Source organism: Thecamonas trahens, assembly GCF_000142905.1.
Source record: "Thecamonas trahens ATCC 50062 unplaced genomic scaffold supercont1.11, whole genome shotgun sequence".
Taxonomy (NCBI): domain Eukaryota; order Apusomonadida; family Apusomonadidae; genus Thecamonas; species Thecamonas trahens.
In genome coordinates, this window is record NW_013657669.1 from 291879 (window position 1) to 318910 (window position 27032).

General features: G+C 63.5%; 14 protein-coding genes across 14 annotated transcripts in view; 4 read left to right on the forward strand and 10 right to left on the reverse strand.

Annotated features, from left to right (window-relative positions):
- Nucleotides 1-129, reverse strand: part of AMSG_03037 (RapGAP/RanGAP domain-containing protein) — a 3714-nt gene extending 3585 nt beyond the window's left edge. The window contains exon 1 of the mRNA XM_013904921.1: nt 64-129. Coding sequence (XP_013760375.1) covers nt 64-109 — 46 coding nt within the window. The 5' untranslated portion in view covers nt 110-129. The remainder of the gene's footprint in view (nt 1-63) is intronic.
- Nucleotides 130-383: 254 nt separating this feature from the next.
- Nucleotides 384-1012, reverse strand: AMSG_03038 (inner membrane protease subunit 2; the record flags this gene model as incomplete). The annotated part of the gene is made up of 2 exons (XM_013904922.1): nt 384-392; nt 518-1012. 2 exons carry the CDS (start codon nt 1010-1012, stop codon nt 384-386), a joined length of 504 nt encoding a protein of 167 aa, XP_013760376.1.
- Nucleotides 1013-1154: 142 nt separating this feature from the next.
- On the reverse strand, nt 1155-1448 carry AMSG_03039 (uncharacterized protein; the record flags this gene model as incomplete). The annotated part of the gene is made up of 1 exon (XM_013904923.1): nt 1155-1448. One exon carries the CDS (start codon nt 1446-1448, stop codon nt 1155-1157), a length of 294 nt encoding a protein of 97 aa, XP_013760377.1.
- Nucleotides 1449-1569: 121 nt separating this feature from the next.
- On the forward strand, nt 1570-2059 carry AMSG_03040 (uncharacterized protein). Its single transcript, XM_013904924.1, has 2 exons — nt 1570-1686; nt 1777-2059. Exons 1-2 carry the CDS (start codon nt 1594-1596, stop codon nt 1996-1998), a joined length of 315 nt encoding a protein of 104 aa, XP_013760378.1. The 5' UTR covers nt 1570-1593; the 3' UTR covers nt 1999-2059.
- On the reverse strand, nt 1868-5699 carry AMSG_03041 (uncharacterized protein; the record flags this gene model as incomplete). The annotated part of the gene is made up of 2 exons (XM_013904925.1): nt 1868-3600; nt 3932-5699. 2 exons carry the CDS (start codon nt 5697-5699, stop codon nt 2072-2074), a joined length of 3297 nt encoding a protein of 1098 aa, XP_013760379.1. The 3' UTR covers nt 1868-2071.
- A 191-nt stretch (nt 5700-5890) lies between these two features.
- Nucleotides 5891-6832, reverse strand: AMSG_11741 (uncharacterized protein; the record flags this gene model as incomplete). Its single annotated transcript, XM_013905036.1, has 1 exon — nt 5891-6832. One exon carries the CDS (start codon nt 6830-6832, stop codon nt 5891-5893), a length of 942 nt encoding a protein of 313 aa, XP_013760490.1.
- Nucleotides 6833-6867: 35 nt separating this feature from the next.
- Nucleotides 6868-10185, reverse strand: AMSG_11742 (uncharacterized protein; the record flags this gene model as incomplete). The annotated part of the gene is made up of 1 exon (XM_013905037.1): nt 6868-10185. One exon carries the CDS (start codon nt 10183-10185, stop codon nt 6868-6870), a length of 3318 nt encoding a protein of 1105 aa, XP_013760491.1.
- Nucleotides 10186-10470: 285 nt separating this feature from the next.
- On the forward strand, nt 10471-10921 carry AMSG_03043 (uncharacterized protein; the record flags this gene model as incomplete). The annotated part of the gene is made up of 2 exons (XM_013904926.1): nt 10471-10865; nt 10897-10921. The coding sequence occupies 2 exons, from the start codon at nt 10471-10473 to the stop codon at nt 10919-10921; spliced, it is 420 nt and encodes a 139-aa protein (XP_013760380.1).
- A 54-nt stretch (nt 10922-10975) lies between these two features.
- AMSG_03044 (leucine Rich Repeat family protein) lies at nt 10976-14032 on the reverse strand (the record flags this gene model as incomplete). The annotated part of the gene is made up of 4 exons (XM_013904927.1): nt 10976-12794; nt 12848-13509; nt 13557-13961; nt 13994-14032. 4 exons carry the CDS (start codon nt 14030-14032, stop codon nt 10976-10978), a joined length of 2925 nt encoding a protein of 974 aa, XP_013760381.1.
- Nucleotides 14033-14352: 320 nt separating this feature from the next.
- On the forward strand, nt 14353-14938 carry AMSG_03045 (cytochrome b5 domain containing 1). The gene has a single exon (XM_013904928.1). It carries the CDS (start codon nt 14375-14377, stop codon nt 14879-14881), a length of 507 nt encoding a protein of 168 aa, XP_013760382.1. The 5' UTR covers nt 14353-14374; the 3' UTR covers nt 14882-14938.
- Nucleotides 14939-14961: 23 nt separating this feature from the next.
- Nucleotides 14962-15950, reverse strand: AMSG_03046 (uncharacterized protein; the record flags this gene model as incomplete). Its single annotated transcript, XM_013904929.1, has 2 exons — nt 14962-15356; nt 15710-15950. The coding sequence occupies 2 exons, from the start codon at nt 15948-15950 to the stop codon at nt 14962-14964; spliced, it is 636 nt and encodes a 211-aa protein (XP_013760383.1).
- A 200-nt stretch (nt 15951-16150) lies between these two features.
- On the reverse strand, nt 16151-23581 carry AMSG_03047 (response regulator receiver protein; the record flags this gene model as incomplete). Its single annotated transcript, XM_013904930.1, has 1 exon — nt 16151-23581. One exon carries the CDS (start codon nt 23579-23581, stop codon nt 16151-16153), a length of 7431 nt encoding a protein of 2476 aa, XP_013760384.1.
- Nucleotides 23582-23982: 401 nt separating this feature from the next.
- On the forward strand, nt 23983-25447 carry AMSG_03048 (sphingosine-1-phosphate phosphatase 2). Its single transcript, XM_013904931.1, has one exon. The coding sequence runs from the start codon at nt 24039-24041 to the stop codon at nt 25275-25277; it is 1239 nt and encodes a 412-aa protein (XP_013760385.1). The 5' UTR covers nt 23983-24038; the 3' UTR covers nt 25278-25447.
- On the reverse strand, nt 25267-26911 carry AMSG_03049 (CMGC/MAPK protein kinase). The gene is made up of 2 exons (XM_013904932.1): nt 26772-26911; nt 25267-26434 (listed from the first exon to the last, which is right to left on the reverse strand). Exons 1-2 carry the CDS (start codon nt 26876-26878, stop codon nt 25405-25407), a joined length of 1137 nt encoding a protein of 378 aa, XP_013760386.1. The 5' UTR covers nt 26879-26911; the 3' UTR covers nt 25267-25404.
- Nucleotides 26912-27032: the final 121 nt, after the last annotated feature.

Sequence of the window (27032 nt, forward strand, 5' to 3'; positions counted from 1 at the left end):
CTCCGGGGGGGGGGGGGGGGGGGGGAGAGAGAGACAGGGGGGTGGGGGTGGGGGGGGGCGTACCATTGACGGTAAAGGTGCCCACCACAGGTCGCGGGTCGGCAGCCATGGTGGTGGTGTTGGCCGAGTGTCCGAGTGTGGTGTGGCTGGCTCTGGTGCTGGTCGCTGGTGGGGAGACGGGGGAGGGGAGACGGGGGAGGGGGGTGACGTTTGCTGGCGATTGGGCGAGGGGTGAGGTGCAGAGGGAGGGATGGATGTTGTTGGAGATTGCTGTATCGGATCAGGGATCGGAGTACTGGCATGCGCCATAGGATAGGAGAGGAGGAGGGGAGGGGAGGGAGGGGAAGTGTGGGGGGAGGGGGATGCGTCGAATGGTGGCTTTGTCAGCGCCACTCGAAGAGGACGGACGACGGCGGGTAAGATGGTCATGTGGTGGAGATGCGCGAATCGAGAAGGGTCGAGTTTGCGGCCGAGTCGGGGCCGCCGGTGGGCGGCCGATGCGGGACGGTGGCCAGACAATGAGCTCGACGCGTCCAGTGACAAGACCGAGCGGAACAGGGCCAAACATGTTCGAGTCCTGCGAGGCGAGCGGATTGTCGCCCTCGAGCCAGCAGTGGCCCTTGGGAACACGGACGTATCGACGCTTGTACGATCGGGTAGCGACGACGTCGCCAGGAAGTGCCACCACCCGCTTGACGAGCTCGACGTGTGGGTTGTCGGGCGAGATGAGAGTGACGACATCGCCGCGCCCGAGTGAGCCGTGCTTGGCAGCAAAGACATTGAGGAGCACAACATCGTTGCTAGGCACCGGCGCTGAGCTGCTGGTGGCCGGCTCCAGCTGCGCCACGCCAGGCAGCGGCGGCTTCTGGACGGTGCCGGCTTGGGGGTTGAGCGTAGGGCTCATTGACGCGCCGACCACCGTCGCAGCCTTGGCGCCGTTGCTGTGGACGAGGACAAGGGCAGGGACAACAACAGCAACTGTTTTGACGATGTCTGTCAGCATGGTCCGCATCGTGGTATGTGTGTGTGTGTGTATGTGTGTAGGTGGTGGGAGGAGTGTTAGCATGGTTGCGTTCGATTCATTAGTGTTCAGGGCAGCGGGGAGGGGGGGGAGGTCAGGCCGTGGGCTCGATGTCAAGATCGGGCCTGCGAGCTTAGAGGAACTCAAACGACTCGGGAATGAGGTCATAGCCCTTCTTGAAGCGCTTGTTGGTGGCAACCTCGTCGTAGTAGCGGTTGATGCCAGTGACCTGCCAGTTGCCGGACGAGTGGTGGATCTTGATGGCAATCATGCCCGTGTTCTTGACCTCGGGCTGCTTGGGGGTGGGGAACGGCGACTTGAAGAACGACGACGGGCCCTTGCACTTCTTGCACGCGCCGCAGCCGAGCGACTCAAAGCAGGCAAAGCCACGCTTGATCATGCCCATCAGGTTGCCGATCTTGGACATCGGCCACGAGACGCACGTCCCGCAGCACTCGCCGCACGGGAGCGACGGGCAGGTCAGGCACCGCTTGTAAAAGTTGGGCGAGGCTTCAGCCTCAGCCGAAACCCACACCCACCCACCCACACCTCTCAGCTACTCTACTGAAAACATGGCAACCAAGCAGGCTGTGCTCCTTATTTCGTCGTACGGCGGCAATCTGGCCCAGGAGAAGAACACCAAGAAGGTCGTCGACTGGTGCGAGGTAGGTTGGCTGTGGTAGCGACGACGCCAGCAAGTGTGGGCGAGGACAGGCGTTTCGAGCGAATACTCACTCCCCCCCCGCCCAACACAGATCAAGAAGGTCAAGGTCGAGATGGTCGATGGCGCCGACGCCGACAACCGCGATCTGCGCAACACACTGTGGGGTATCTCTGGCTCGCGCGGCTACCCGCAGATGTTCATCAAGACTGGCGACGACTACGCCTTTGTCGGCGACTACGACGGTCTCGAGGGTCTCATCGAGACCGAGACGTGGGACGCTGCTTTTGACGGTGTCGAGTCGACCGAGGCCTGAGCGGTAGTGCATGTTCGGACGGTGGAGCCAGGAGCGCAAGTAAAAAAACCGTGCTGACAAAGCTACGCCTGCGTCACAGCGACGCCCACTGCGCCACCACGCCCGGCGGGATTGACTTGCACCCGCCGCGCCCCAGCACACAAAGCGATGGAAACAGCTCGTCGATGGCATCAATGCCTTCGGGAGTGAGCTTGCGACAGCCGGAGAGATCAAGTTCAGTGAGCGCAGTGTGGGGATGCAAGACCTGTTCCACCTCGCCATTGCCGTCCTCGTCGTCGTCGCTGCCGCTCGCACCACCACCGGCTGGAGAAAGCGCAAACGCGGCGTCGGTCAGCTCGGGGTTATGAGCCATGTCAAGCCGTGTGAGGCCTGGGTAGTAGAGCACAACAATGCGAACAAGCATGCGACAACTCCGGGCGCCGAGGCCGCAGCTGCGGACCGCCAGCGAGCGAAGCGAGGGCACGCTTGCTCCCGGCGCCATCGCCGCCACCATGCGCCGCTCCAGGCCGCAGCCGGTCAGATCGAGTTCGGCGAGGTGCATGCTCGGTGTAGCAAACAGCGTTTGCAGCAGAGTACACGAGAGCTGCGTGTGGGCCAGCTGCAGCGTCGATACAGGTGCCATGCCGCCGGCGGCGGCAAGCGCCTCCAGCCCGGCCAGTCCGGCGTCGCCAGTCACGCCCGACATGTCGAGGGCAGTGAGCGAGTTGCACTCTTCAAGCCACGCCGCAAAGGCGCGTCTCGCAGACGCTCGTCGCGCCGGCGCACTGCCAAGCCCGGCCAAGTTTAGCCGCCGGAGCTTGGGCATGGCCGGCGCAACCTGGCCGAGCACGCCAAGATCGAGCTGGACGCATCCGCCGAGCGCAAGCGACGTCAGCGTCGCCATGTGCTCGGCGCCGAGTACAGACTTGAGCGTCGAGGGCGCAAACGCGTCGCACGCCGAGAGATCGAGCGACAGCATGCTTGCATGTGAGGCCGCCGTCCAGCCTGGTGGTAGCTCGCCCATGTCGTCAACCATCAGCAGGCCGTGGAGCGAGAGCCGAGCAAGGCATGGGAGTGAGACAAAGAGCGGTGCAACGCACGTCACGCTGTTGCAGTCGGCAAGCGAGAGCGAGGCTAATCGTGGCAGCGAGCTCGCAATCAGCGCCACAGTAGAGTCACGCACGGCCTTGCCTGTCCCGGATAGATCCAGCGCTGTAAGCGCCGTCGAGCCGGCGTACGCGGCAATGAGCTTGTCGATGACTTGGGTCTTCAGCGAGCGAATGCCGGCCAGCGAGAGCGCAGTCAGGTTCGGGAACCGCAAGACTCGCACAGAGTCGGCCGGCGGGCCGAGCGGCGAAGCAAGCCAGGTGAGAGCCGCGGGCGTCGCCGCCGCCGGGGCCAGCGAGAAGTCCAGCAGAGCGAGATGCGGCGAGGCCGGACCAAAGAGAAGCACGAGCGTGGCCAGATTGCGTGCGGCGTGTGGCGAGGTGGCGGCAATGGCTTGTAGCAGCCGGGCAGCCACCTGGTGCGGGAGCACCTCGAGCGGCGAGACCACATACCGGGCCGTGGCCAGGTCGTGTGGGGCGTGCCGGAGGAAGAGGCTCTCGAACCGCGAGCCGAGCACTGCCAGACACACTTTACGCCCCGTCCTCCCCGCACACCCACTTGCCGTGCCTCGACTCTCTCTCGTTCAGCGATGGTGACGCGCGCGCGTGGGTCGGGTGTTACGCACTGCCGGCCAGAGGAGAGCCGAATCGGCGGCCGAGTCGCCAGTCGAGTCGCCAGCCGAGTCGATCCGAGCCGGGCAACGAAGCCGATGGCGTGGACGTGGAAGTGGAAGTATCGCGGCGACATACAGCGGCAGCTGTTGGCTGGGTCAGTTAGGAGAGTTGCTGCCCGGTCGGGTCGGGTCTGGACTGGTTTCAGAACCAAATCTCGACGTCCCCTCCTGCACTGGCAACAGCACGGACGCTACGGGCGGCGGTGGGCTCGTGTGCGACAAACGCATCCCACGAGCCACCAGCCATGACGACGGTCCCGGCGGGGGCTCCGCTGTCGAGAGCAGCAGAGGCGATGTGCGTTGCAGCTTCGACCGGCTCACCCCACGCGCCTTCGCCAGGTACGCTCATGACGGATCCCGAGGCAAGTGCGAGGACGCCCAGCGCCACATCACGGACGCCGAGGCTGAACACTGCAGCCTTAACCGCAGCTACTGCCGTCAGCGCGGCTCTTGTCGAGGAAAAAACCCACAGGTCGCCGGCAACATCGCCGCCCGCACGGGCAATGAGCGGCGCGGCGACGGCCGCCAACTCGCCACAGCCACCGGCACTGACGACTACAGCGGCGTCGTCGCGCACGTACCGGGCCGTGATCAAGGCATCCAGCGCAGCACGCTCCTTGGGCGGACACATCAGCCGGCGCCGGAGGCATCCATCAAGCAGAGCGGCTTCGGCGAGTGGCGATCCGGCGTCGCTCGGCACCACAGGATGCGGCGGCGGAGAGGGGAGAGCCGGCAGCGGCAGGAGTCCGGTGCCCACGGCGCGCCACGCGTCCGGCAAACTCGACGGAGCGAGACGGACACCACGTGGGGTCTCGCCGGCAAGCTCGTCGGCGATGAGCACGCTGTCGATTCCGGCAGCCGCTGCCAGGGCACATGCATGGACAAAGTCGGCGGCGACGCCGGTACCTGCCAGCGCGACGGCGTCGCCGGCGTCGCGCCCTGCTGCATTGTGACCCTCGACCAGACTCGCCAGAGATGCGGCGGCAGCAATGGCGTTAGCACACGAGTCAAACTCGGCCACAATCTGGTGGGCCTCGGCAATAACGTCGCAAGCAGCCCAAGCGCTCAAAGCAGTGCTTGCCAGCGACCGGAACGCCGCAAGGAGCGACGAAGCATGAACGACGCCCGTCTCGGTAGCAGCGGCGACAAAGCCTTCGAGACCCGCCACCACAACGGCGCGTGGGCGGACAGACAAACCTACCGCATCGACTGTGCCAGCACCATCAACAATCCGTAGTGATGCATCGAGTTCTGGAAGGAGAGAGGATGCCAGATCGTCCGAGCTGGCGTTCGCACCCGGCTCGTCAACGCAGCTCTCGAGCGGGTACGGGTGAACCGCATCCGAGTCTGTTTGCAGAAGATCGATAGTGCGGGTCGAGTCGTTGTCAGACGATGAGCGTGACGATACCGACGATGCCGATGAGGAGGCACGCGATATGGATGAGAGCGTGCCAAAGGCGAGGCCACGACGCGGGGGTTGCGCGTCATCTCCCGGTGCGCCGAGGAACTCGAGGTGCGCCGACCACTCGAGATCCCAGCCAGGAACAAGCTCGTCAAGCACGTCGTCGACATCGCGACTGCTGCCGTCGCCGCATTCATCATCATCAACAAAGCCGGCGTCGTCGATCTTGCGGACGACGTACGCCAGCTCGTGGCTCGAGCTCACATGCAGCAGCTCGTACGTCTGGCTATGGTCGAGCGAGGGATCGGCGACGACCTCGGCCAGCTCAAAGCCGCGATACAGCCGGACCGAGGCGTCCGAGGCAGCTGATGATTCGGCGTCAGACCAGCGGTTGTGTTCGTCTCTGCTGGGGGAGCTCCCACCGACAGGAGCGCGGGCGAGGGTGGGAGCGGTGCTGTCGTCGAGCACTGCTGCGAGGAGCTGGGCATGGTAAGGCGAGAGACGCGGCGCAGGAAATCCAGGCCGCGGCGGGGTGGCCATGGCTGGCGCGGGCTGGTCGCCGTCGACGAGTACCGCTGTCTTCAGTGTGTAGCTGTCGAGGTCCGTGTGGGTGGCGTGTGGTGGCCCAGTGAGTCGCCGGCCGGCAGCGCGGGAGGAGCTGGCGCGGAGTGACCGGCGGTGGCAGGCGAGCGCAACGGGAGGAATACATGTTCATTTTCGTATGCGGCGGGCTATGTGTGCGGCGTGTGGTGGACGTCGTAGTCAGAGGGATCGACAGCGTACATGGGGAGAAAGAAGCGGCCGATGAGCTCGTACGAGACGCGCGAGGCAATGTAGGTGGCCGTTGAGGCAAAGCCGGTGTAGAGGAAGATGTTCTTGACGAGAGCGTCGGTCCGCTCGTTGGAGAGCTGGAACCGGTTGGGGTAGTGCCAGACAAAGGCGGTGTAGCAGAGGGTGAGCAGTGAGGTGGTCTCGATGGCGTTGTCCCAGCGATCGACAAACGGGAGGGCGTAGCAGTGGGCAATAAAGGACATGAAGAGGATCATGAGGATCGAGAGCGTGCGCTGGCGCGGATGAGCTAGCCAGAGCACGTACATGAGGACGAGCATGACGTCGCGGGCGAGAAAAGCAAGCTCCCACCAGAACATGTGGAGCTTGAAGATTTTGGCCCGGAGCTGCGAGACGTTGCGCTGCCAGAACCGTTGTGAGAGGATGCGCTGCGTCGCCCGCCGCCGCCGAAAGTAGACGACAAGCGGAAAGACGAGAATGTAAAACGCGGTGATGCCTGTGGCAAACGCCACCCACTTGGAGTGCGGCCCAGTGTAGCACTCGACGTCGGGGGCAAGCTTGAGGACAAAGACCGCGCCGACCTTGCGGCAGATCAGGAGCTGGAAAGAGGTGTGCAGGAGCGGAACAGTACAAATGCCAAACAAGTTGATGTAGGCATCGATGAACGGCGCGGTCTTGACCCACGGCACGTGCTCGCCACCGGAAATGGCCTTGAGCCGCTTGCGCCGCGAGATGAGGACCACCATGTAGCACGCGGTGATGACCGAGAGTATGCCAAGCATAACAAAGGGAACTGTAAACTGCGAGATGAGCTTCATGAACGGACTCAGTTTGACAAAGCACTTGCCGTCGAGCGAGAGAATGTCCAGAAAGCCCATCGACATGCCAAAGTACGGCGTGACCGGGTGGACCGGCCCTACTACCAGCGACGCGGCCTGGAGGAAAAGATAAAGATCCGCATCTCGCCACCCAGCTTGGAGCCAAAGCCAAAGAGAAGCGCGACAAAGGCGCAGCAAATGACAAAGACGAGGAAGAACCGCCAGCTCTCTGTGCCGTCGCACGGAATGCACTCGTTGTTCCACTCGTACTTGCCGTCCTCGCACCGCGAGCAGAGCGTCGACGTCTGGTTCCACCCATCGGCGCACGGTCGCGAGCGCTGGCACCGATTGCCCGGCTGCGAGACCGGGCAGCACCGGTTGGGAATGCAGTAGTACAGGCGCGGCTTGGAGTCTGGCGACGTCTCGTCCCACCACCAATCCTCCAGCGCGTAGATGCGAGTGAGACCCTCGCAGATGGCGCCCTCGGGGCAATTGGAGCAGAACGTTGACCGCACAAGATCAAACTGGCCCGACGGGCACTCGATGCACTCAAAGAGAAAGACCGGGTGCGCAACCTCGGCAAAGCCGGCTTCACACTGCTCGAGCACCACCTCCCACTTGGTAACGCCCGAGGCAGGCGTCGTTGTCATCACCAGGTTGTAGGGGATGCGGGTCCGGGTACCACGCAGAAAGAGGCCGGTAAACTCGGCAAAGCCATCCACAATGGTCACCAGGTTGGAGCCAATGACCGTTGCGTTCTCGCTGCCGACCGGGATGGCTTCGGCGCCAACTTCGGCGTTCATCTCGCGCCGTGCGGTCGGGTCGGAAAACTGAAACGTCTCGTTGTAGTAGTCGACGACTTGGACTCTGACGTCGAATGAGAGCGAGGCTTCGATCGAGAGCGGCGGCGAGCCGACAAAGGCCACCAACTCGTCCGGCGGCCGCGAGAGAATGATGATGCGCGAGGCTGCCGTCGCCTCGTCCGGCCCGTACCCGCCCGCCAAGTTGGCTGAGAAGGTACACCCCGCGCACGCAGGGTCGTGAATGGGCTGCACGCCCTCCCAGTAGAGGCCACCGCCCGCACCGCGGGCGTCATTTCGGGCAAAGACCACACCCACAAGCGCCGCTGACGGTCGCGTCGCCGCGTCGTCGGTAAGCATGTACACGCCACCGCCCCAGCGCGCCGAGTTGTCCTCAAACGAGCCGCCCACAATCGTCGATTCGTGCTGCAAGTGCACGCCGCCACCAAACAGCAGCGCGTCGTTGTTGCGGACAGTGACGTCAGTGAGGTTGAACACGCATGACGAGGTGTAGAGTGCAGCGCCAGAGCCGGCCACCGTGTTGCCCTCGAAAAGCGAGTCGGAAATGGCGCCGGTGGCGGTGCCAGAGCATCCGATGCCGCCGCCATTGGTGATGGGGGCTTCCGAAGACTTGGACGAGAGCGTGTGCTGACGGACGACAAGGCGCGAAGCCTCGATGCGAGACTCACCGTTGACCGACACTCCACCCGACTTGGGCGAGTAGTTCTTCTCCACAAGCAGATCATCGGCAACTAGCACAACGTCCCGCTCCATGTACAGCGCGCCGCCGTCGCCCTTGGCCTCGTTGCCGCGGAACGTGGAGTTGGTTAACGACGCGATGACCTCGCCAGAGAGAAATACCGCGCCACCGAGTGCTCCGGTCAAATTATCCTCAAACACCATCGACGCCAGTGTGAGGCGAACGTTCTGGCGAGCAAAGAGCGCGCCGCCCTCGCCCGATGGCGACGAGCAGTTGGACATGCGCGAGTTGCGCATGACAATGACCGCGTTCCGCTCGAAAAACGCACACCCGCCGCCGTACGGAGTTGTTGAGAGGAGCATGTCGACGTTGTCCATCTCAATCTGCGCCGTGTCGGCAGCGTACATCGAGCCGCCTGTGGAGAGGCCACGGTTGTCGCGTAGGACGCAGCGCTCGAGGCGTGAGACTGACTGCTGCGCCATGTACATGCCGCCGCCGATCGAGGCTGTGCCAAGCTGAAAGACCGAGTCGGTCACGTTGAGCACTGAGCTGCCCGAGGTGTAGACGGCGGCACCGACGTCGGCGATATTCACAGCCATGGTCAAACCTGCCATCTCGACTTGCGAGGTCTGCTGGATGTCGATAGCCCCACCGGCAGACGTGCCGCGATTGTCGACAAAGACCGAGTCAGTCACCGCTGTGTGCTGTGCGCGGACCAGCATCCCGCCGCCACGGTCCAGCGCGCGATTCGACTCGAACCGACAATTAGTAAAGGTGAACTGGCCCGTGCCGTCGAGGAGCGAGGCGCCCGCACCAAACTGCGACTCGTTGTCGCGAAAGATGAGATCGCGGCCAGATATAGAGGCGGCGTCTTTCGAGTACAAACCGCCGCCATTTTGCGACACAGACGCGGAAATGGTTGACGTTGCAATGTCGAGAGACGAGCCAATGCCAAGCGCATAGCCGCCGCCCTCAGCCGATGCTGTGTTGCTGCTCAGCACCAAATCGTATGCAGTGACGGCTGCGCCAAGTGTGTAGATGCCACCGCCGTTGCGGGCCTGGTTGCTGGTTAACTGTGAGCCGTAGATGGTACCGGTAGCAAAGCCAGCGCCGTGGATGCCACCACCATTGCGAAACGGCACGCTGTTACTTGTAAAGGTGCAGTTGGCGACGACCATAGCGGTGACAAGCGATGAAACAGTTGAGCCAAAGTACACGCCGGCACCGCCGGCACCAGACGCACCCACGACGGCGTTGCTGATAAACGTAGAGGTGTGGACCTCCACATCGGCGCCGGCATCAGCAAAGACCCCGCCACCGGTCGAGCAGCACGAGAGCTGGTTGAACGTGCAATCGCGGACAACGGCAGTGGCGGTGGTAACGGCCACGCCGACACCAAACTTGACACAGTTCGAAATGTCCGGCGCGTCGGTCGAGATCATCCGGAACCGACAGTTGATCACCGCAACCGAAGCCGAGTCCTTGATCTGCACGCCGCCGCCGGTGACAAACGGGCCGGCCCGGACAGCAAAATCGAGATTGGAGAGAGTGACGCCGGTCACTGCCGCGCCCGAGACGCCGATGATCGGAGTCGAGGTCGCCGGCGCAGCCACCGATTGCAGCGTGACGGTGGCCGGGAGGGCGGCTGTGATGGTGAGGTCTGCGACGGCAACCATCACCGACGGCTGTGCGGGCGGTGGCGGCGGCATGACATAGGTACCAGGCGCAAGAAGAATAGTGTCTGCCGCCAGCGCCTGTCCGTTGGCATACGTGAGCGTGAGGCACGGGCTCACTGAGCAGTCCCCGCTGTCGCTGCCCGTGGTTGCAACCAGCCGGGTGACTGCCGTCGTCGGGCCGGCAAGGGCGAGAACGAGGACGACGACGAGGGCGAGGGCCGTGTTGGGGAGAGGATGGATCATAAGTGGATGTGAAAGTGGGTGCGGGTGTCAAAGGTGTCGGGATGGAGCGGATGGACGGGGTGGAGGGGGTGGTGGAGTGTACGGCCAGGGGGCGGGGGAGAGGGGGAAAGAGAGAGATAGAGGGAACAGTTGCATTTGGCGGGTCTGGGGAGCCAAGGGCCCTCGACACGGATTCCACGACCTTTTCAGAGCAGCTACGGCTCGGTCCAAGCAGGCCACCGAGAGGCTTGGGCTGGGGCCAGACGGATAGACACATGACGTGAGCTGGGGGAGGGCACCAGGAAGATGGCGGCCACGGGCGAGGGAAGGAGCGAGGACGTGGGCGAAATGGTGCCTGTAGTGGCGGGCCGGAAGTTTCTGGATGTGGCTGCCGAGGAGCGGGTGCAGCAGGTGGTGGCCGAAGCGTTTGGCGGACAGACGGTGGTGATGAGGGTGTGGGTGGTGCGCGGGTCAGCGGTGGTGGCCTCGTACGCGGCGCCGGGCCTGGCGTCGGTGCGGCTCACGGCGGCTGCATGGTATGCGCTCCGCAACGCGCACGTCGAGCCTGACAAGTCGGCCCTCTTTGCGGCGCAGCTCGGCTCGGTCATGTACGACCAGGTGACCCGCGCCGACGACATGGCGGTCTACGCGGGCTGTTCCAAGGCCGGCGGCGGCATCATTTACCACAGTGTGTCTGCGGCGTTGGCGCTTGTGGCGCAGTACGGGCCCGAGACTGTGCCGACGCTACCGATTGTAGCCGTCGAGGCCTTTGCCGACTATCTGCGCGAGCGCGCAGTCTCGGGCTAGCTAGCTAGCTGCGGAGCGAGGGCGCCGAGGCGGCGCGGCCACTCGCGCGGCGCCCGGCGGCCAGCCTGCGCCCGGCCGGACCAAGCTTGGCCGTGTCGACTCGCGTCGATGAGCTAGCCGCTTCCCCGTCGAGCATCCGCACGTGCTTGCAGCGATAGAGCGTGAGGGCCCGGTAGCGTGGCGCGTCGGTCACCAGCGGGTTGCCGGCGAGGCCGAGACTGTACAGATGTGCGAGGCCGACGAGTACGTCGATCTCGTCGAGCTGGGCCACGCTGTTGTGGAAGAGATAGAGCTCGCGGAGCGCCGTCGCGTCGGCGAGCGGCGTGAGCGAGCTGATGTGGTTGTGCGAGAGGTCCAGAACTCGGAGCTTGCGGCAGGTGTGGGGGAGCTCCAGGAGCGCTGCGTTGCCGAGCTCGTTGCGCGACGCGTCGAGTGAGCGCAACGCCTGGCATTGCAGCAAGCCGTCAAGATCGGTGAGCTTGTTACCGGCGACGACTGCGCTCTCGAGCTGGGCCAGGGCCTCGAGGCCGGCGAGCGAGACGAGGCCGTTGTCACGGAGATCCAGCATGCGGAGCGAGGTACAGGCAGCCACGCTATTGAGCGAGGTCAGTGGCGCGCGGCCGGAGAGAAGGAGACCCACTGGTGGGGTGTTGTCGGGTGCAGAGCGCTGGCCGAGCCGACTCTGCGGATGGTGCACAAAACATGGCCAGGCTGAAAAGTGCGCGTTGGTCGGTACAAAGCCGCCGGCAGCCAGCGCTGCCGCGTCGTCGAGGCCCGCCACGCTCACCTTGGCCGCTTTGCGCTCCCCGGGTCCGACGCCCGTTCCGTCGAGCTCACGCAAGTGCGGTCCGAGCCGTGCGAGCACAGCCGCGCGGTACCGTGCGTGGCTCGGCCAGTGCCTGCAGAGCGGATTGAAGGCGAGCGAGATGAGCTGCAGCCGCGAGCCTGTCTTGCGAAGCTTGCGGAGGAGGGTGTGTGCGCCACGAGGCGTCGGCGTTGCTCCATCCAGCCTGTTGTGCCCGACACGAAGCTCGACAAGCTGCGGCAGCAGCGCCGCCAGACCATCGTCGAGCGACCGAAGCGCATTGCCAGTGACATCCAGTGATGTGACAGCCGGTACCAGGTCGGGCGTGAGTCCGTCGAGGCTCGTCAAGCCGCAGTGGACGAGAGCAAGACGCACGAGGCTCGCTCCATCCTTGGTCAGCGGCGGCACAAGGAGCGCAGCTAGCGACGGCACCACAGCCTCGATGGGGCCGGCTGCAAGCGCCGGACTCGACGATGCGTCCGCCAGCGCGAGCGCGAGCGCAAGTGCTTCGGATGGTGACGTTTGCTCGGGCGGGAATGCCGCAGTGAGCACAGCCCTGACTGATGACGTCATGCTGGCAAGCGGGGCGAGACAGGGAGCTTTGGCGAGCGCGAAATCGGCAGCGACGGCAGCAACCAGCCGAGGATCAGCATCCAGGGCTGTTCCAGTAAACGGGAGCGCCCGCGGGCCGAGTGCAATGACGAACGCCGGCTTGGCTCTGCGCGGATCAAGTCCAAGTTTGCAGCCGAGACCGCCGGTGGCGGCGGCCGCGCTGTCGGTCTGGTCCAGGTACACCTTGCAGATTAGAACCACGTGGGCGGCCGCTAGGCGCTCCGGTTCCAGCGCCGAGAGCTGTGACGCAAATTGATGCTCACCTTGCGACCAGCTGTCGAGGCCGTTACGAATGGCCCGCAGCACACCAGCTGGCTCGGTCGATCCAAGCCAGAACATGTACCGCGGAGTGAGCGGGGTGGGGCTTGACGTGGGGCACGAGACCGCAAGAGCGTGAGCGGCCAGACTGCCGAGACACCGCACGCCCGACTACCGAAACTGAGACAGACCTCGGCCCACGGAAGCGCGGCCTCGACACTGCTCGACAATACACACGCCCCGGGCACGACTGCGCCGGCAGTCTCGACCGGGAGCAGATCCAGGCCGGCGGCCAGTTCCAATTGGGCAGCAAGGACAGCATGGCGGGCGTCTGCGGCAGCAGCGAGCTCGATCGCCGCGGTTTTGGCAAAGGTCAGCGCGCTCTCAGCGAGTGCAGAAGAGTCTGCCAACGCGCGGACCGAGGGTCTGTAGTGCGCCAGAGTGGCGATTAGTCCAGCATCGGCGTGGAGTTTGGCAAGCGCTGCCGATGCTATGGCAACAGCGTTGTCGACTGCGGCGCGAAATGCGGCGTTGGCGGCGGCGCGTGCGGCGATACGGGCAGAGGCGTAGACGGCGCGACCGGCAAAAACGTTTTCGGCGACGTCGATGGGCGACGGGCCGACCCGCGATGCCGAGTCGCCGACGGTGCGACCGTCGAGCTTGGCGAGCCGGGGTAGGTGATAGAGAAGAAAGACGTCGTAGAGCGGCGCAGCGCAAAACGGGTTCGGGCCCGAATCGGCGTTGTCGAACGCTAGCGAGCGGAGTGACCGCGCGAGCGCCGTGAGAGGCAGGATGCACGGCAGCGAGCGCCAGTTGTTTCCAGCAAGGTTGAGTCTAACAACTCGAGGAAGCGTATGCGCCAGCTTTCGGTGTTGGCAAGGCCGGCGAGCGCGTTGTCGGCCAGATCGACATTGCGGACAACCGGTAGGATCGGGAGCGTGTCCAGAGACGTTAGCGCGTTGTCAGCAAGCGAGAGGACGGTGAGCGACGATGCTACATCAGAAATGGCATCGAATGCTTCCAGACGGTTGCCATAGAGGTAGAGCTCCTCAAGCACGGTACATTCGCGGAAGAGTCGACGCGGGAGGGAGGAGATGCTGGTCTCTGCTAGCCAGAGCTTGCGGAGGTGCGGGAGCGAGTCAAAGCCGAGGTCAGAGACGGAGGCTTGCGACAGTCGCACGTTGACAAGTAGGAGCGAGGTGAGATGAGCAAACCACTTGAGCGGCTTGCCCGAGATGGCGTACGGCGGATCCGGGACGGAGACGTCGAAGAGAGCCACGTCGCGGACAGCCTGCGGCTTGCGGACAAAGGTATTCTCATCGATCCCAGCTTGGTAGCACTGCGAACAGCATGGTATGACGTGATGGCGATGGTGAGTGGCACCATGTGCGAAGCGTTTGGCTATCCCGACCATCCTCTCAGCCTTGGTCACCTACCAGAGCAGCCACCGCAGGACAGCCTGCCACGACAGCGAGTCGTTCGTCCATGCCAGCCACGCACCGCACACCCTACCCCGTTCACCCCCTTGACCTGAGCAGCAAGTACGTAGCAGAGAAACAGATCCAGGGAGGGGGGGGGACGATGTGGTAAGTCAGCCCTCAACGGCCGCCGCCAACCCGGCCGCCGCCAACACCGCCCCCTTCCGCACTCACCCCCCCCTCCCCCTCCCCTCCCCCCCCCCACCCACACACACATACACATACTGTAGGAGACCGCCTCACCGAACCCATGCTCAAGGCGGCAGGGACTGACATCTCGCACTGGTTCGAGGCCAAGACCGGACAGCCGCGGGCAGAGCTCGACGAGGCGCTCAACTTGCCGGTCCCCTATGCGCCGCAGGGCCGGTATCTACATCTGCCGCCCAACGGACCAGCGGCAAAGTGGGACAATGACTTTGGCTTGCCGTGGTGGATGGATCCGTCGCGGTGCATCGGTCTGCTCTCGGCCAAGACTCGCTACATCCGCATCACAAACACTCTCACTGGGCAGGAGGACGTGCTCGAGGTCTGTGCCGAGGAGACGCTCGCAGAGATTCTGGAGCGGTACGTAGACTTTAATGCCCACGCCAGCTCGTACACATGGAAGCGGCTGGGGCGCGTCCTCGACATGGACCTCACCCTCGAAGAGAACGGTATCGACGACGAGGAGGAAGTGTACTATGACCTCTCGCTCCCCGATTCGTACTACTATCCGGCCATCTATCTCTACTTTAACGATGACCTTACCGAGGCTTGATGCCGAGTTGGACGCGGAGATTGCGCTCCGCGAAAGTAAAAGACTTACTTACCCGCATCTTGGAAGCGCTTTGATCGCTCTCACCAGTCGCCGAGGGAGATGTCGCCATTGTCGCACCCGTCATCCCCGGCGTCTCCGCATCCAAAGCTGAGGTCCAGGCCACCAACGACGCCAAGGCGCGCTGCTGTCGAGTCGAGCGCCGCATCAAGGACTCGCTCCGCCGATCCCAGCCCCACATCCGCTGCCGTCACCTTTTGCGGTGTGCCGGCGGTTGAGAACAGCCGGCTGGCATCGCGCCGGCTCTGTGCGGGCCGGCGCCTCTGTGCCCGCAGCCCGGCTGCCGAGGCCAACAGTGCATCCAGATCATCGAGATCCGCATCAGTGTATGCATTGGCATGCTCCCACTGCGCCGGATCGGACGCGAAACACTGCTCGACCTCCCACTCGCCGCTCAGCGCCGCCAGCTTGTCCCTTCCTGTCACGCCACCAAGCCGGGTGGCCGACGTCTTTTTAGCCCCTCCATCGCGGGACTTTCCCATTCCACCGCCACCAACACCCACGTTGCTGTCAACCCCCCTCCCGCCGCCATGCGGGCTCCCCGTGAGTCGACCTCGCCACTCCATCCCCCATCAACCCCACTCGGCCGTCGTCAACCAAAAACGAAACACAAAATTCAAAAGTTGAAATGTTTCGTGTCGCAGGCCTCCAACGGCCGCACCCGCAGCAAGCCCATAGCCGGACCCCTCCCCCCCCCTCCCCTCCCCCCTCCCCTTCCTCCCTCCCCCACCCACCTGCACACACTTGCTGGTACATACCTTATGTCGGCACCAAAGGTGCGATTCTTGCCTCCGGCAGCCGCCTTGCGGCTCGCCTGCTGGCGCGGGGCCTGGGCATTGGGGTCGATCCGGGCACCAAACCGTCGGCCCGTCCGCCCGCCTGCGCTCTTGGCCGACGACCTTGCCGATGCGTTCTCTTTGAAGGCCTCGGATGCACTTGGTGTGTCTGCAAAGATGGTGATACCGCCGCCGTTTCCTCCTCCCAGCGCGTTCACTGGACGAAGCGAAGCCATGCTGACGTCCGTATTCGAGTCGAGTGTCGAGTTGTCCGCTCCGCTCGGCCCTCGCCGAACTGTTCGCTCGGCTTGGCCCTCGGGCTCGCACCTCGGCTCGTCTGATTATGGGCGGGAGTCGGACATGAAAACGACTGCCAAGAGGCCGACAGACCATGGCAGAGCTAAGCGCGTAGCTTCTCTTTTACACAGAGAGGTGGTTACACAGAAAGATGGCTGATCGAGGCCGCCCACACTGGAACATGCTCGCTGGCAGCAGCGGCAACAACCCGCGCGTCCTCGTTCTTCTCGATAAAGTGATCGGTGAGCTCGTCATGGTTAGCGAGAGTGATGTCGTCGATTGAATCGACATGCAGGTTGAGAGAGCCGCGGCGGGCGTAGTACGCCATTTGGGTGCGGTGCCGAAAGTCGGGCCGCATCCACAAGTTGAGCATGTGACGAAGAATGTCTTCGTTGATCGGCTTGTTCATGACGTCGTCCATACCCGAGATGGTGCACATGGCCATCTGCGCCCGCGCTGTCTTGGACGTGCATGCCAGGATCGGCAACCGCTCATATCCGTTTCGCAGCTCGAGGTCGCGGATGGCCCGTGTGCATTCAAAGCCGTCCATGACCGGCATCTGACAGTCCATAATGACAATGTCAAACGCGCGCGCGTGCTGCTCCAGCAACACGAGTGCCTCGGCGCCGTTGGCTGCCGCAAGTACGTCAAAGCCGAGCTCTTGAATCATGACGCACGCCATGATCTGCGAGATCTGGTCGTCTTCCACCACAAGCACCTTGCCAGCTGGTCCCACGAGCGGGAGACAAATACCCGACAAGCTACTTTTGAGAGAGTCAATGTCGACCGAATCTCCCGAGGCAGCCGACGGCCTGGAAGCAACCGACGCGCCCGAGCCCAAGCCCGAGCTGGAGCCCGAGCTGGAGCTAGAGCCCGAGCCCGAGCCTGAGCCCGAGCCCGAGTTGGAGCTCGAACCCGAGCCCGAGCCCGAGCCCGAGCCCGAGACAATCAGTAACGGCGAGCGACGCTCCAAGTAGATGCCGCCGATGCTGGTAATAGATGCCGAAGCTGAGGGTGGACCGCGGACAGCAGCTGCATGTGGCATTGCACTGGTGTCTAACTTTCTGCGGCGGCGCGCCGAGTTGTAGCCAAGCAGTCCCGACTTGGCCAGGTCAGCCCGGACGCCGTCTGTGGCCATGGCCACGTCGTCGCGTTGCTTCCGCAGCGCTTCATCCATGGTGGTCACAGCCGGCGCTACGTCCTCTATCGACTCGAGCGAGTGAGCCGACGACCGCTGCGAGTTCCGCATGTCGCGGATGAGCTCAGCAAGGCCGGCCGAGCTCGTGGACGACATGAGGTCGGCGAGTAGGTCCCGCGGTGGCGAGCCAGATGAGTCAGACGAGACTGACATCGACCATCGCTTGCGCCTGGACCGATGATGCCGTTTGCGATGCTTCTTGGATTTCTTGCCCTTTTTGCGCTTCCGCCGCTTCCGCCGCCGCTTCCGACGCTTCCGCCCACCGTCCGACTGCGAGCCTGGCGACGCGGTCTGCGACCCGTCGTCCGACACTTTGTCGCCCGACACAACGTCCACCGAGACGTTATCGACAGTGGTGGAGATGTTGGCAAGCGACTTGGAAACAAGCGACATGTTCGAGCCGTCAATGACAGTTTCGGGCAGGTTGGGATTGGTCGCCGCACTCACTCCAAGAGATGCCGCTTCTGGCGTTGGAGCCGTCGTCCGTGTCATGCTCGCCGCCATCAGCGCGTGTTTGCGCGTCGGGGCTGTCTCCGTCGACGGCGAAGTTGAGACTCGGCGGGCCATCGCCGCATGTGTCTCGCTGAGCACTTGCATCAGCATCGACGCGACCAGTGGTTTGAACACCACTCGCGTGTTCGCGTCGTCGGTCACAATGGGCAGTGTCGGCACGACCGAGTCGACTGAGCACACCAGAATAACCTCGCGCGCAATGTACAGCCGCCGCAGCTTGGTCAGCAGTCGCCGCGTCCGAGCCGCCGAGCCAACTTCCTCCACCACATAAACAGAAAGTGCTGTCGCCGTGTCCAGCACCTGGAACCCGTCGAGGAGCCGGACTGGCGACGCCACCGTGGCAACCCGCAACCGTCGATGCGTGAGGTACTCGTCGAGCGCTTGCATCACTGCTGTCGAGTGAAGCGCGAGCACAACCCCAACGCCTTCGACCACCTCTTCGATGTCAGGCTCTGAAAACTCGTCCTCGCGAGTGCGTGCTTCTGGCGCTTTCGGGACCTGAAGCGTGAGAGTAAACCACGCCGGGAGCTCGGTCAACCGCGACCGTGGCGAAGCCAGTTGCGTCTCGCGAGTTGATTGCGAGCAGAGAGACGATGACGGAAACGCCACCGTGCCTCCCACGTCTTTGGCAAGCCGGTAGCAGAGCTCACGAGACTGGAGGTATGCTGCCTTGGCCTGGTCTGGTGACACGGCCGTCAGATCAGCACCCGACACGTTGAGGTCATTGCTAGCCAAGCTCCGAGGCTGAATTGCCTCCTCGTCCAGGACAGGAGCCATCTCGGTCGGATCAAACGACTGCCGCGACGAGTACCGTCCGACGGTGACAAGTAGCGGAATGGTGGCGCCAACCGGTGCTGACGGCGCTTTGGCTGGCCACCACAGAGAGTTATGTTCCGCCAGCCGACTCTTGATGCCGTCGGCGATGTACACGTGAATGAGGATAGCTGCAGGGTGTGGCTCTTGTGCGCGATCGGCGACCATGTTGCACATGAGCGAAAAGAGAACGCGAGTGTTGACAAGCGCTGGGTCGGGAATGCGAGGATCGACAAGAATGACAACCATGACGTCCTCGAGCGAATGGGTGAGTGCCACAGACGCCACCGCGTTGCTCAACATCGCGTTGAGCGACACCGGCGCAAGCTGCAGCGGTAGTCCGTCGGCGGCAGCTGTCAGCGATGCGGCCTCTGCTGACGATGATGCCAGCGCCTCGCCATCGCCCGAAGGTGTCGCCAAAAAGTTGGTGAGGACTGAAACAAGCTGGTCGGAGCACGAGTGGAGAATGTCGATCCACCGCTGGCGAGTCACCGAGCTTCCGACCGAGTGGCGCGAGAGAAGATGAGCGAGGCCAACAACCGAGTTGAGCGGGGTGCGGATCGAGTACGAGAGCTGCGCCAGGTACTCGCGGGCCACAAACTCGGCGTGCCGCGTTGCCGCCATTTGCCGCGTCGCCTCAGCAAGCTCGATCGATGGTTGCGAGACAACCGGGATCGCACCCAGTGGCGCGGTCTCGAGCGGGACTACCAGCGGCGCGACTGCAAGCCCGTCGCCGGTTCCGGTGCTTTCTGCTGCATCGGTGCTGCCGGGCATGTTGAGTAGGTCGTCAACGAGGACAATCGTGCCGGTGAACGTCTTGCTAACCTCATCATACCCACCCCACACTTCGACAGCGACGTAGGCAGAGTCGGCCTCGTCCTCGGCTCGGCGCTCGCTGTCACTCCCAGGTTCGTCGTCCGAGTCAAGCACCGAAGTCGACTCGGCGAGCATGACCATCGAATTGTCTTCGGTTTCGGTCGAGCGATCGTTGGCGTCGAGCTCGGGCCGTGACAGTTCGGAGGAAGTCTTCTGATTCTCTGACTTTGGCATGCGGAGCCGGGTGCGGAACTTAAAGACCGCTCTGTCGGTTTTTGAGCCACCAGAGTTGGTCGACATCGGCTTGTTTGTCGACGAACCCAGGACAGTCCCGTCAAAGTTGATGACCATGAGTGAGCCAAGCCGCGAGACTTCGCGCCGGATGGTGCGGCGACCGCCATCGTTATCGGAGACTGAATCAATGAATTGCCGCAGTGCTTGCTCGAATGGCTGGCGGTCGGACTTGGGCAGGAACTGCAGCAAGTGGTTCAGTCGCTCCAGCTTGGACGTTGGATGCACGCCCGCAGTTTCGTCCGACATGGAGGCCACGGACGAGAACACATCCTGCAGCGAGTCAAAGACCAAAATCGAGTCGTCCTCTACCGACCACTCAAACATGCCAAGGCGGAGCGTCTTGACGAGCGAGTGCAGCTGCCGGTTGCCGTTGAGCGACGGTGTGTCTGGCCAGGTAAGGACAACCACAATAGCGCCCGAGTCTGGGGAGACAAGCGTGCACTGAAGATGGACAGGGACCCACGTCGAGCCGATGCCACTGTCGACAGCTTTGCGGACCCATGCCATGCCAGAGGCAGACGTGGCAATCGGACCAGAGAGCTTGGCCGCAAGCGCCTTCCACGCCAGCAGCCGCGACGCTCGCGTTCCTAGCAGCTCTTCCCGCGTGTAGCCTGCAACTTCGGCTGCGGCGTCATTGACAAACTCAACAATGCCCTTGCGCGAAATGACTAGGACCGGATCACACGAGGCATGGAGGAGCGCTCGTCCGCTCAGCTTGAGCGGGTGCATCAGAGTCGACGACGAGAGCGAGCACGCGACGGCTGCCAGGCGCGGGGTGAGAAGCGAGAGGAGCAGCCCGTAGCCGCGCCCACTGGCCACGGGTCTGACGAGGGCGCACAGGACGGTCGCGCCGGTAGCCAGAACGACTGCAGCGGCGAGACTGACAAAAAACGCTAGGAGCGAGACCGGCGAAGAGAACCAGGCCATGTCTGCCATTGATGCAGCCTTCGTCAGTGCCACGCTCTCGTCCATAACACGCTGGGCAGCGGTAAGCGAGGCGACGATAGATGCTGGGTCACCTTCTTTGGTGGCGACAAAGCCAGCCATGGCCAACAGCGAGTCAATCTCGTCTGCCCGTGGAAGCTGGCGGCATCGCGACGAGATAAGGGACCTAGCTTGCAGCAAGGCCGGCGCCGAGGCCGAGGCCGACGCCACGTGCTTGCCGCTCACACTCCAGCTGTGTGCGACTTGCACAATAGAGGCAGAGCAAGCGAGCGCGGTGTCGTAGCTCGACACCGCGTTTGGAAGTGCCGTTAATCGGGACGCAAGCTCGAGCGACATGGCGAGGGCGGCAGCCGCCATGACAAAAGCAAGGAGGCCAAACCCGATGCGCTGAAGAGCGATGCGTCGCGAGCTTTCCTGAACGGCAGGCGGCTCCTGGGTGTTGAGAGAGAACTTGCCGCGCGAGCCTTGCATGCTAGCAAACGGTTGCGGAGTCGCAGCGACGTTTGAGCGGCCGCTGCGTCGGCTGGACTCCATTGGGCTCATATCGTCGAGTGACACCAGCGTCACCGACGCGAGAGAGAGCATGCCATCACGAAAGAGAGCAAGGACAGCGGCAAGTTCGGCAGCACGCTTCGAGTAGGCCGATGCGAGCATGCCCCAGAACGAGGTCGGGGCATGGTAGACTGACTGATCCAGCAGGGTCCGAGCCTGGGCCACTGACGAGAGGACCGGAAGAACAGCTCCTCGCCAGAGCAGAAGAAGGCAAAGTGCCGCGAGGAGGAGCAAGGCGCTGCACGCAAAGCGAAGCCAGCCGTTGAGCTCAGCAAGCTGGATCATGACGCTGCTTGGGTCGTGAGCGGACGATGCCAGACCGCCGATTTCCGCCGAGCACTTTGCCGAGAACGCGGCGTTGCCGCCGGCCTTGAACAGCTTTCGTGCGAGCGGGTGCTTGAGCCAGAATGCCGTCAAGACAGCATCGGGAAGGGTGCGAGTTGTAGCAAGCATGAGCCGCGGCGAGAGGCCCGAGGTCAGCACGGCAGTATGGTTGGCAAGGAGCGCATCGAGCGCTGCCGGGCAGTTTCGAGACGAGTGCGAGGCGTGTACAAGCGAGGCGCGGACACCCCATGCGGCTTCGCGAGCTGCGACAAGCGCGCTGACCGACGACGAGTAGCCAACAACCGCCATAAAGCCGGCGAGGACGACGAGTCCGAGGCAGGCGAGCGGGATCAAGCTCCGGCAGAGAAGTGTGTGGAGCGAGTACGAAGCAAGCTCGCGCCGCAAGCTTACAAAAACAGGGAGGGATGTGTTGCTTCCGTGGTGGTCGAGGACGGGAGGCGGCGAGGAGCGCCGAGCGCCCGAACCAGGGGCCGATGTGTCGTCGACAGGATCACAGTTCTCGACAATGGACCGGGTGTCGATCCAAGCTGAGGCTGCGCACCGGATCTGAGCCGCCGGTGAGTTGCGGAGCGACGATCGCGTGGCAGCATGGGCAACGGTGAGCGGAGAGAAGAACGGGCCAAGGCGGGCTTCGGCGAGCGCAGCGAGTGCATCGACAGGTGGTGCAGCTGAGATCGATGCGTCGATTGTGGAGGCGAGAGCTGCGCAGGTGTCGAGCGCAGTGATGTGGAGCGAGGCGAGGTCATCGACAGCGCCACGAACAACGGACGAGTCGGAGACGTGCTTGAGGCAGCCGCGACCGTAGACAGCAATGGCAGCCGCAGCCGGAGACGTGAGCTTGATGTTGTCCAGCGAGGCGAGGAGGGCGACAAGAACTTTTGGTGGAAGAATTGCACCAGAGACGTTGGCGATGAGGAGCTGGAGCGCGATAGCAGACGATGATGGCCATTGCGCCCATGCCAGAGCAAGAACGTCGGCGACTCTTGTGGCGTCTCCAGTTGCACGGTGGAGCTCGGCGGCCGCGGCTGCAAAGGCGTGCGGTGACGAGCCACAAACAAAGGCGGTGCATGCGGCGCGGAGCTTCATCAGAAGCGGCGACGGCCGGCGGTATTCGGCGACTTGCGAGAGCGAGGCGAGAGCGCTCCACATGTCGAGCCGCGAGCCGGTCTCCAGCACGTCGGCAAGCTCCCAGTCAACCAGACCAGACGCAAGTCTCGCACGCAGCTTCGCAAGCCTCGCGTTGACGTTGAGGACGAGGACGACAGCAGCGGCGGCGGCGAGACCATTGAGGAAAGTCTTGATGGCGGCGAGTGCCGAGCGGTCAAAAGAGTCGGCCGCGAGCGACGAGCCGTGGAGGATGACGACAAAAACTGCAAGGGCGGCGGCAACAGAGTTGGCGGCCCGGGCGTGGGGGTGCGAGAACCAGCGGCGAGCGAGCGAGACAACCATGACAGCACATGAAAAAGCACCAACTACTGCCACAAACAGTTTGCATGACCGGCTGATGGGCTCGACAGCCGCGGCACAGCCAAGCGCGATTCCCGACGAGATCGATGTGGCCAGCAGCACGTACAGCATGTCCGTCGGCAGAAGCCATGCGCCGACGACCGAGCTTGCGGCTTGCGGAACAAAGAGGGCGAGACGATGCGCCAGGAGGAGGATGACAGCGAGGACGATGGCCAATGCTGACGCCACCATATCAATGAGCGTGCACATGGGCGAAGCAGCTGCATAGCCGAGCATGCCCGATGCCGGGAGGAGAAGCAGTGCTGCCGGGACGTCGAGACCGCGGAGCCAAAGAGGGAGGACCGTCGCTGGCGAGGCGGCGACAGGCGCGGTGGCAGCACGAGCAAGAGCAAAGACGCAGAGGCCAAGCATGATCACACCTGCCGGCGGGATGCACGGGAGCAAGGCGGTAGCAGTGCTGGCGAGGATTGACTGCGGAAGCCAGGTGACCAGCGGGACGACGGCGAGTGTCGCCAGAAGGAACAGCGCCGCTACGCCGGGTGCCAGCCGAAGGAGCAGCGGCTGTATGGCGACCCATACAGTGACCAGCGACTCTGTCATGCGTTCGCGTGACAAAAGCCACACCATTCGTGTGATGTGTGGTATACGGGAAGGGGGGGGGGGGGGTTAGGTGGGGCGGTGTTTGTGTTGTTGTTGGGGCTATTTGCGGGTTGGGCTGCCTTTGACCAAACCAGTCACGATTTGACGGGTGTGGCAAATGGAGAGCAAAGCGGCGAAGGGGTGGCCGGCGGCCGGAGGTGACGGGTGGCCGGCGGCCGGAGGTGACGGGTGGTAGGTACGGGTGAGGATATTGGGGCGGGGGCTGCGTTTGGCTCAGCCCAAGCCCTCAAGCCATATCCCTGCCAACACGCCCACACAGCGACTACACCACTCTGTTCCATACACGCGTACGGAAAAGCGTGTGTACACGGGCATTACGTACACGCACACAGACAAACGCCTCGAGTACAACCGTATGGGTGGCGGACAGCGAGGTGCTGGGCAGCCAAGTACGAGTGGCGCAGTGGGCAAGGAGTGGACGGAGATGGCGGGCAACGCAGAGAGCAAGGAGATCAAGGATGGTGAGAGCAGGTGCAGATCTTGGCGGGCATGGGCGCAGGAGGCCATTGAGGCAGACTTTGGACGGGTGGCGGCGTTCCAGCGGGCGTGCGGGGTGGGCGCTGACGGCGAGCGCGGCTACCTTCTCCTGCATCTGATCTTCACCGCCGGCGCTGCGCTCGGCAACGAGCTCTTCTACATTGTGTTTCTCCCGTTCCTGTTCTGGGCTGGCGCGCCGCTGGCCGGACGACGCGTGATGGTCCTCTGGGGCGTCTCGGGATACATCGGGCAGCTGCTGAAGGACATTGCGCGGCTGCCACGGCCTAGTGCGCCAGCGGTCCGCCTCGAGCATCACTACGCCAACACCGAGTACGGCATGCCGTCAACTCACGCTATGTTTGCCTTTTCGCTCCCACTTGCGCTCGCCGGCCTCATCAGCACTCACCACCCGCACGTCGGGCTCTCGGACGAGACGCTGTGGGCCATCGCGGGAACGTGGGCAGTAGCGATGACGCTCTCGCGGTTGTACATGGGCGTCCACTCAACGTATGATGTGGTGGCCGGCATTGGGCTCGGGCTTGGCTTCTACGCCGCCTTTGCGTACTCGTCGCTTGGTGCCACCATCGACGACTACGTGGTCTCGCACGCGCCGATGTCGCTGCCGTCGGCGGGCGCGATGGCAAGCTCCCTCGCGGCCCACGGCTGGCACCACCCGGCGGCTGCTGTCGTTGTCGTCAGCGTGGTGGCCACCGCTGCTGTGCCTTATCTCAACGGGCACGCCGAGTGGACATCGACGTACGCCGATACCGTGACGATTCTCGGCGCGGTCAATGGGGCGCACCTTGGCTCGGCGCTGTACAACGCAGAGCGCGACGCTGCGCGCGCGCTCACCTTTGGTTGCCCCGGTGCAGGATGCTCTGGTGTGGTGCAGAGTGCGCAAGCCGCCGGCATCCCGGTGGGTCCGGGCCTCACCGCGCTCGGCCTCCTAGCCCGTACGCTTGTTGGATTTGCAGTCCTTGCGGTAACGCGCGAAGTGGCCAAGGCCGTCAGCCTCCCGCTCTGCTTGGCGATCGGCCGGAGGGCCGGCGTCGTCCCGCGCACCGGCTGTCCTTCGCTTGCCAAGGCTTACGCCGTCGACACCCCAGCGCGGCTGTTCACCTACACGGCGGTGGGATGCATGGCGGTTGCCGGCGTACCCCACCTGTTCGCTCATCTAGGCTTGTAGCGGAATGTTACTGTCGCCGCACAGGAGAGGCTTCTACGCGAAGAAGCCTGTATGGAGGGGAGGGGAAAGAGAAAGAGAAAGGTCGAGAGCGAGCGCGCGCGCATCGCGCATCAAAGCAGCTTTGCCACTACCATGTGGCGTCGTCAGCCGACTTCATGTCCCGGTTGTGGGCGCCGATCTCGGGGTGGAAGTACAGCATCTCGTTGTAGATGAGAGCGCGGAGGTCGTCCTCGGTAAGGTCGGCCTCAACATAGGGCAGCTCAAACTCGGCCGGCGCAGTCGGCTCGACAATGGCCGAGTGGAGGGCGGCGAGGTACGGATGTGAGAGGGCCTCCTCGGCGGTGAGGCGGTCGGCCGGGTTTGAGGTGAGCAGCTTGGAGAGGAGGTCCTCGGCGAGCGGGTCGAGGCCGGGCAGGATCTCGGAGAACGGGACCGGGTCGTAGCGCGGCTCGGAGAGCATGTGCTCGCGGGCCATGTCGTTGGTGATGCTCATGATCTCGTCCATCGAGGGCGTGCCGATGATGCGGTAAATGAGCGAGAGCTGGTGGACGTGGTCCTTGCCCGGGAATAGGGCCTTGCGGCCGATGAGCTCGGCAAAGATGCAGCCGACCGACCACATGTCGACGGCCTTGGTGTATGCGCCGCGCTCAAAGATGACCTCAGGCGCGCGGTACCACCGCGTGCACACGTACTCGGTGTAGTCGCCGTTGTCCTGCGCAAACGAGTGGTGCGAGGTATCCAGCCGTGAGAGCCCAAAGTCGCACACCTTGAGATTGCACCGCGAGTCAAGAAGGATGTTGGCCGGCTTGAGATCGCGGTGAATGACGCCTGCAGAGTGCATAAACTTAATGGCGCGGAGGAGCTGGTACAGAAAGTACTGGTAGTGCTCGTTAGAGAGAACCTGGTCCGACTTGATCACTTTGCGCATGTCCGTCTCCATCAGCGACATCACAATGTACAGATCGTCAAAGTCCTCATCTAGCGGCATCACGTCCAGAATCTCCACAATGTTGTTGTTCTTATGCTTGAGGAACTTGAGCAGCTGGATCTCGCGCAGGGCACGCTTCGCGTCGAGCATGTTGGCAAACACGTCCTGAATTTTCTTCACGGCAATCTCCTCATGCTCGCCATCCTTGTTCTCGGTGTCCACGCCACGGCTACCGAGCCCCCACCGCATCATTCTCAGTCTGTGAGCTACCAGCCTCTCCATCCTCCTCTGACGCACCTTTCTGCTTTGTCCTCACGTCCCTGCTCCTTCTCTTCGCCCGCTCCCGCTCTCCCGCATTTCCGCCGAATGACGTTTGGCAAACGAGCGAACAAACAAACCAACAAACGAACAACAAACACCATTGGCGAGCGAAGAGGCCGAAAAGCAGTCACGCGCAGCGGCTCCACCACCACCGCCGCCCCTACTCAGCAAGCAGGGTTTACCTCCGAGGCAGGGGGGGAGGGGGGGGGGGGGGGGGGGGGGGGCGACAGCTTCAACTAACGTACCAAATAGTGCCGTAGGCCCCTGTGCCGATGAGATGCTCCAGCTGGTACCGGGGTGAGACCTCAAACTGAATCGAACAGACCTCAAACACGACCTTGTCTGACGCCATGTCGGGTGTCAGACTCACCCAGGAGTGGAGAGAAATGGCGCTCTTCGGGGAGCACCCACGCTGCTCGCGAACCTGTCACAAGCAAGAACACTGTATTTTTTCTGGGGGAGGGGGGGGCGGGGGGGGGGGGGAGGGGAGGTAAAGTTTAGGTCCG

Bases quoted from the DNA above. Each gene is read 5' to 3' on its own strand.
- AMSG_03040 (XM_013904924.1), top strand. From the start codon at position 1,594: ATGGCAACCAAGCAGGCTGTGCTCCTTATTTCGTCGTACGGCGGCAAT. The intron at 1,687-1,776 runs GTAGGTTGGCTG...CGCCCAACACAG, and splicing joins AGGTCGTCGACTGGTGCGAG to ATCAAGAAGGTCAAGGTCGA.
- AMSG_03045 (XM_013904928.1), top strand. From the start codon at position 14,375: ATGCTCAAGGCGGCAGGGACTGACATCTCGCACTGGTTCGAGGCCAAG.
- AMSG_03048 (XM_013904931.1), top strand. From the start codon at position 24,039: ATGGCGGGCAACGCAGAGAGCAAGGAGATCAAGGATGGTGAGAGCAGG.
- AMSG_03049 (XM_013904932.1), bottom strand. From the start codon at position 26,878: ATGGCGTCAGACAAGGTCGTGTTTGAGGTCTGTTCGATTCAGTTTGAG. The intron at 26,435-26,771 runs GTACGTTAGTTG...GGGGCTCGGTAG, and splicing joins GGGGCCTACGGCACTATTTG to CCGTGGCGTGGACACCGAGA.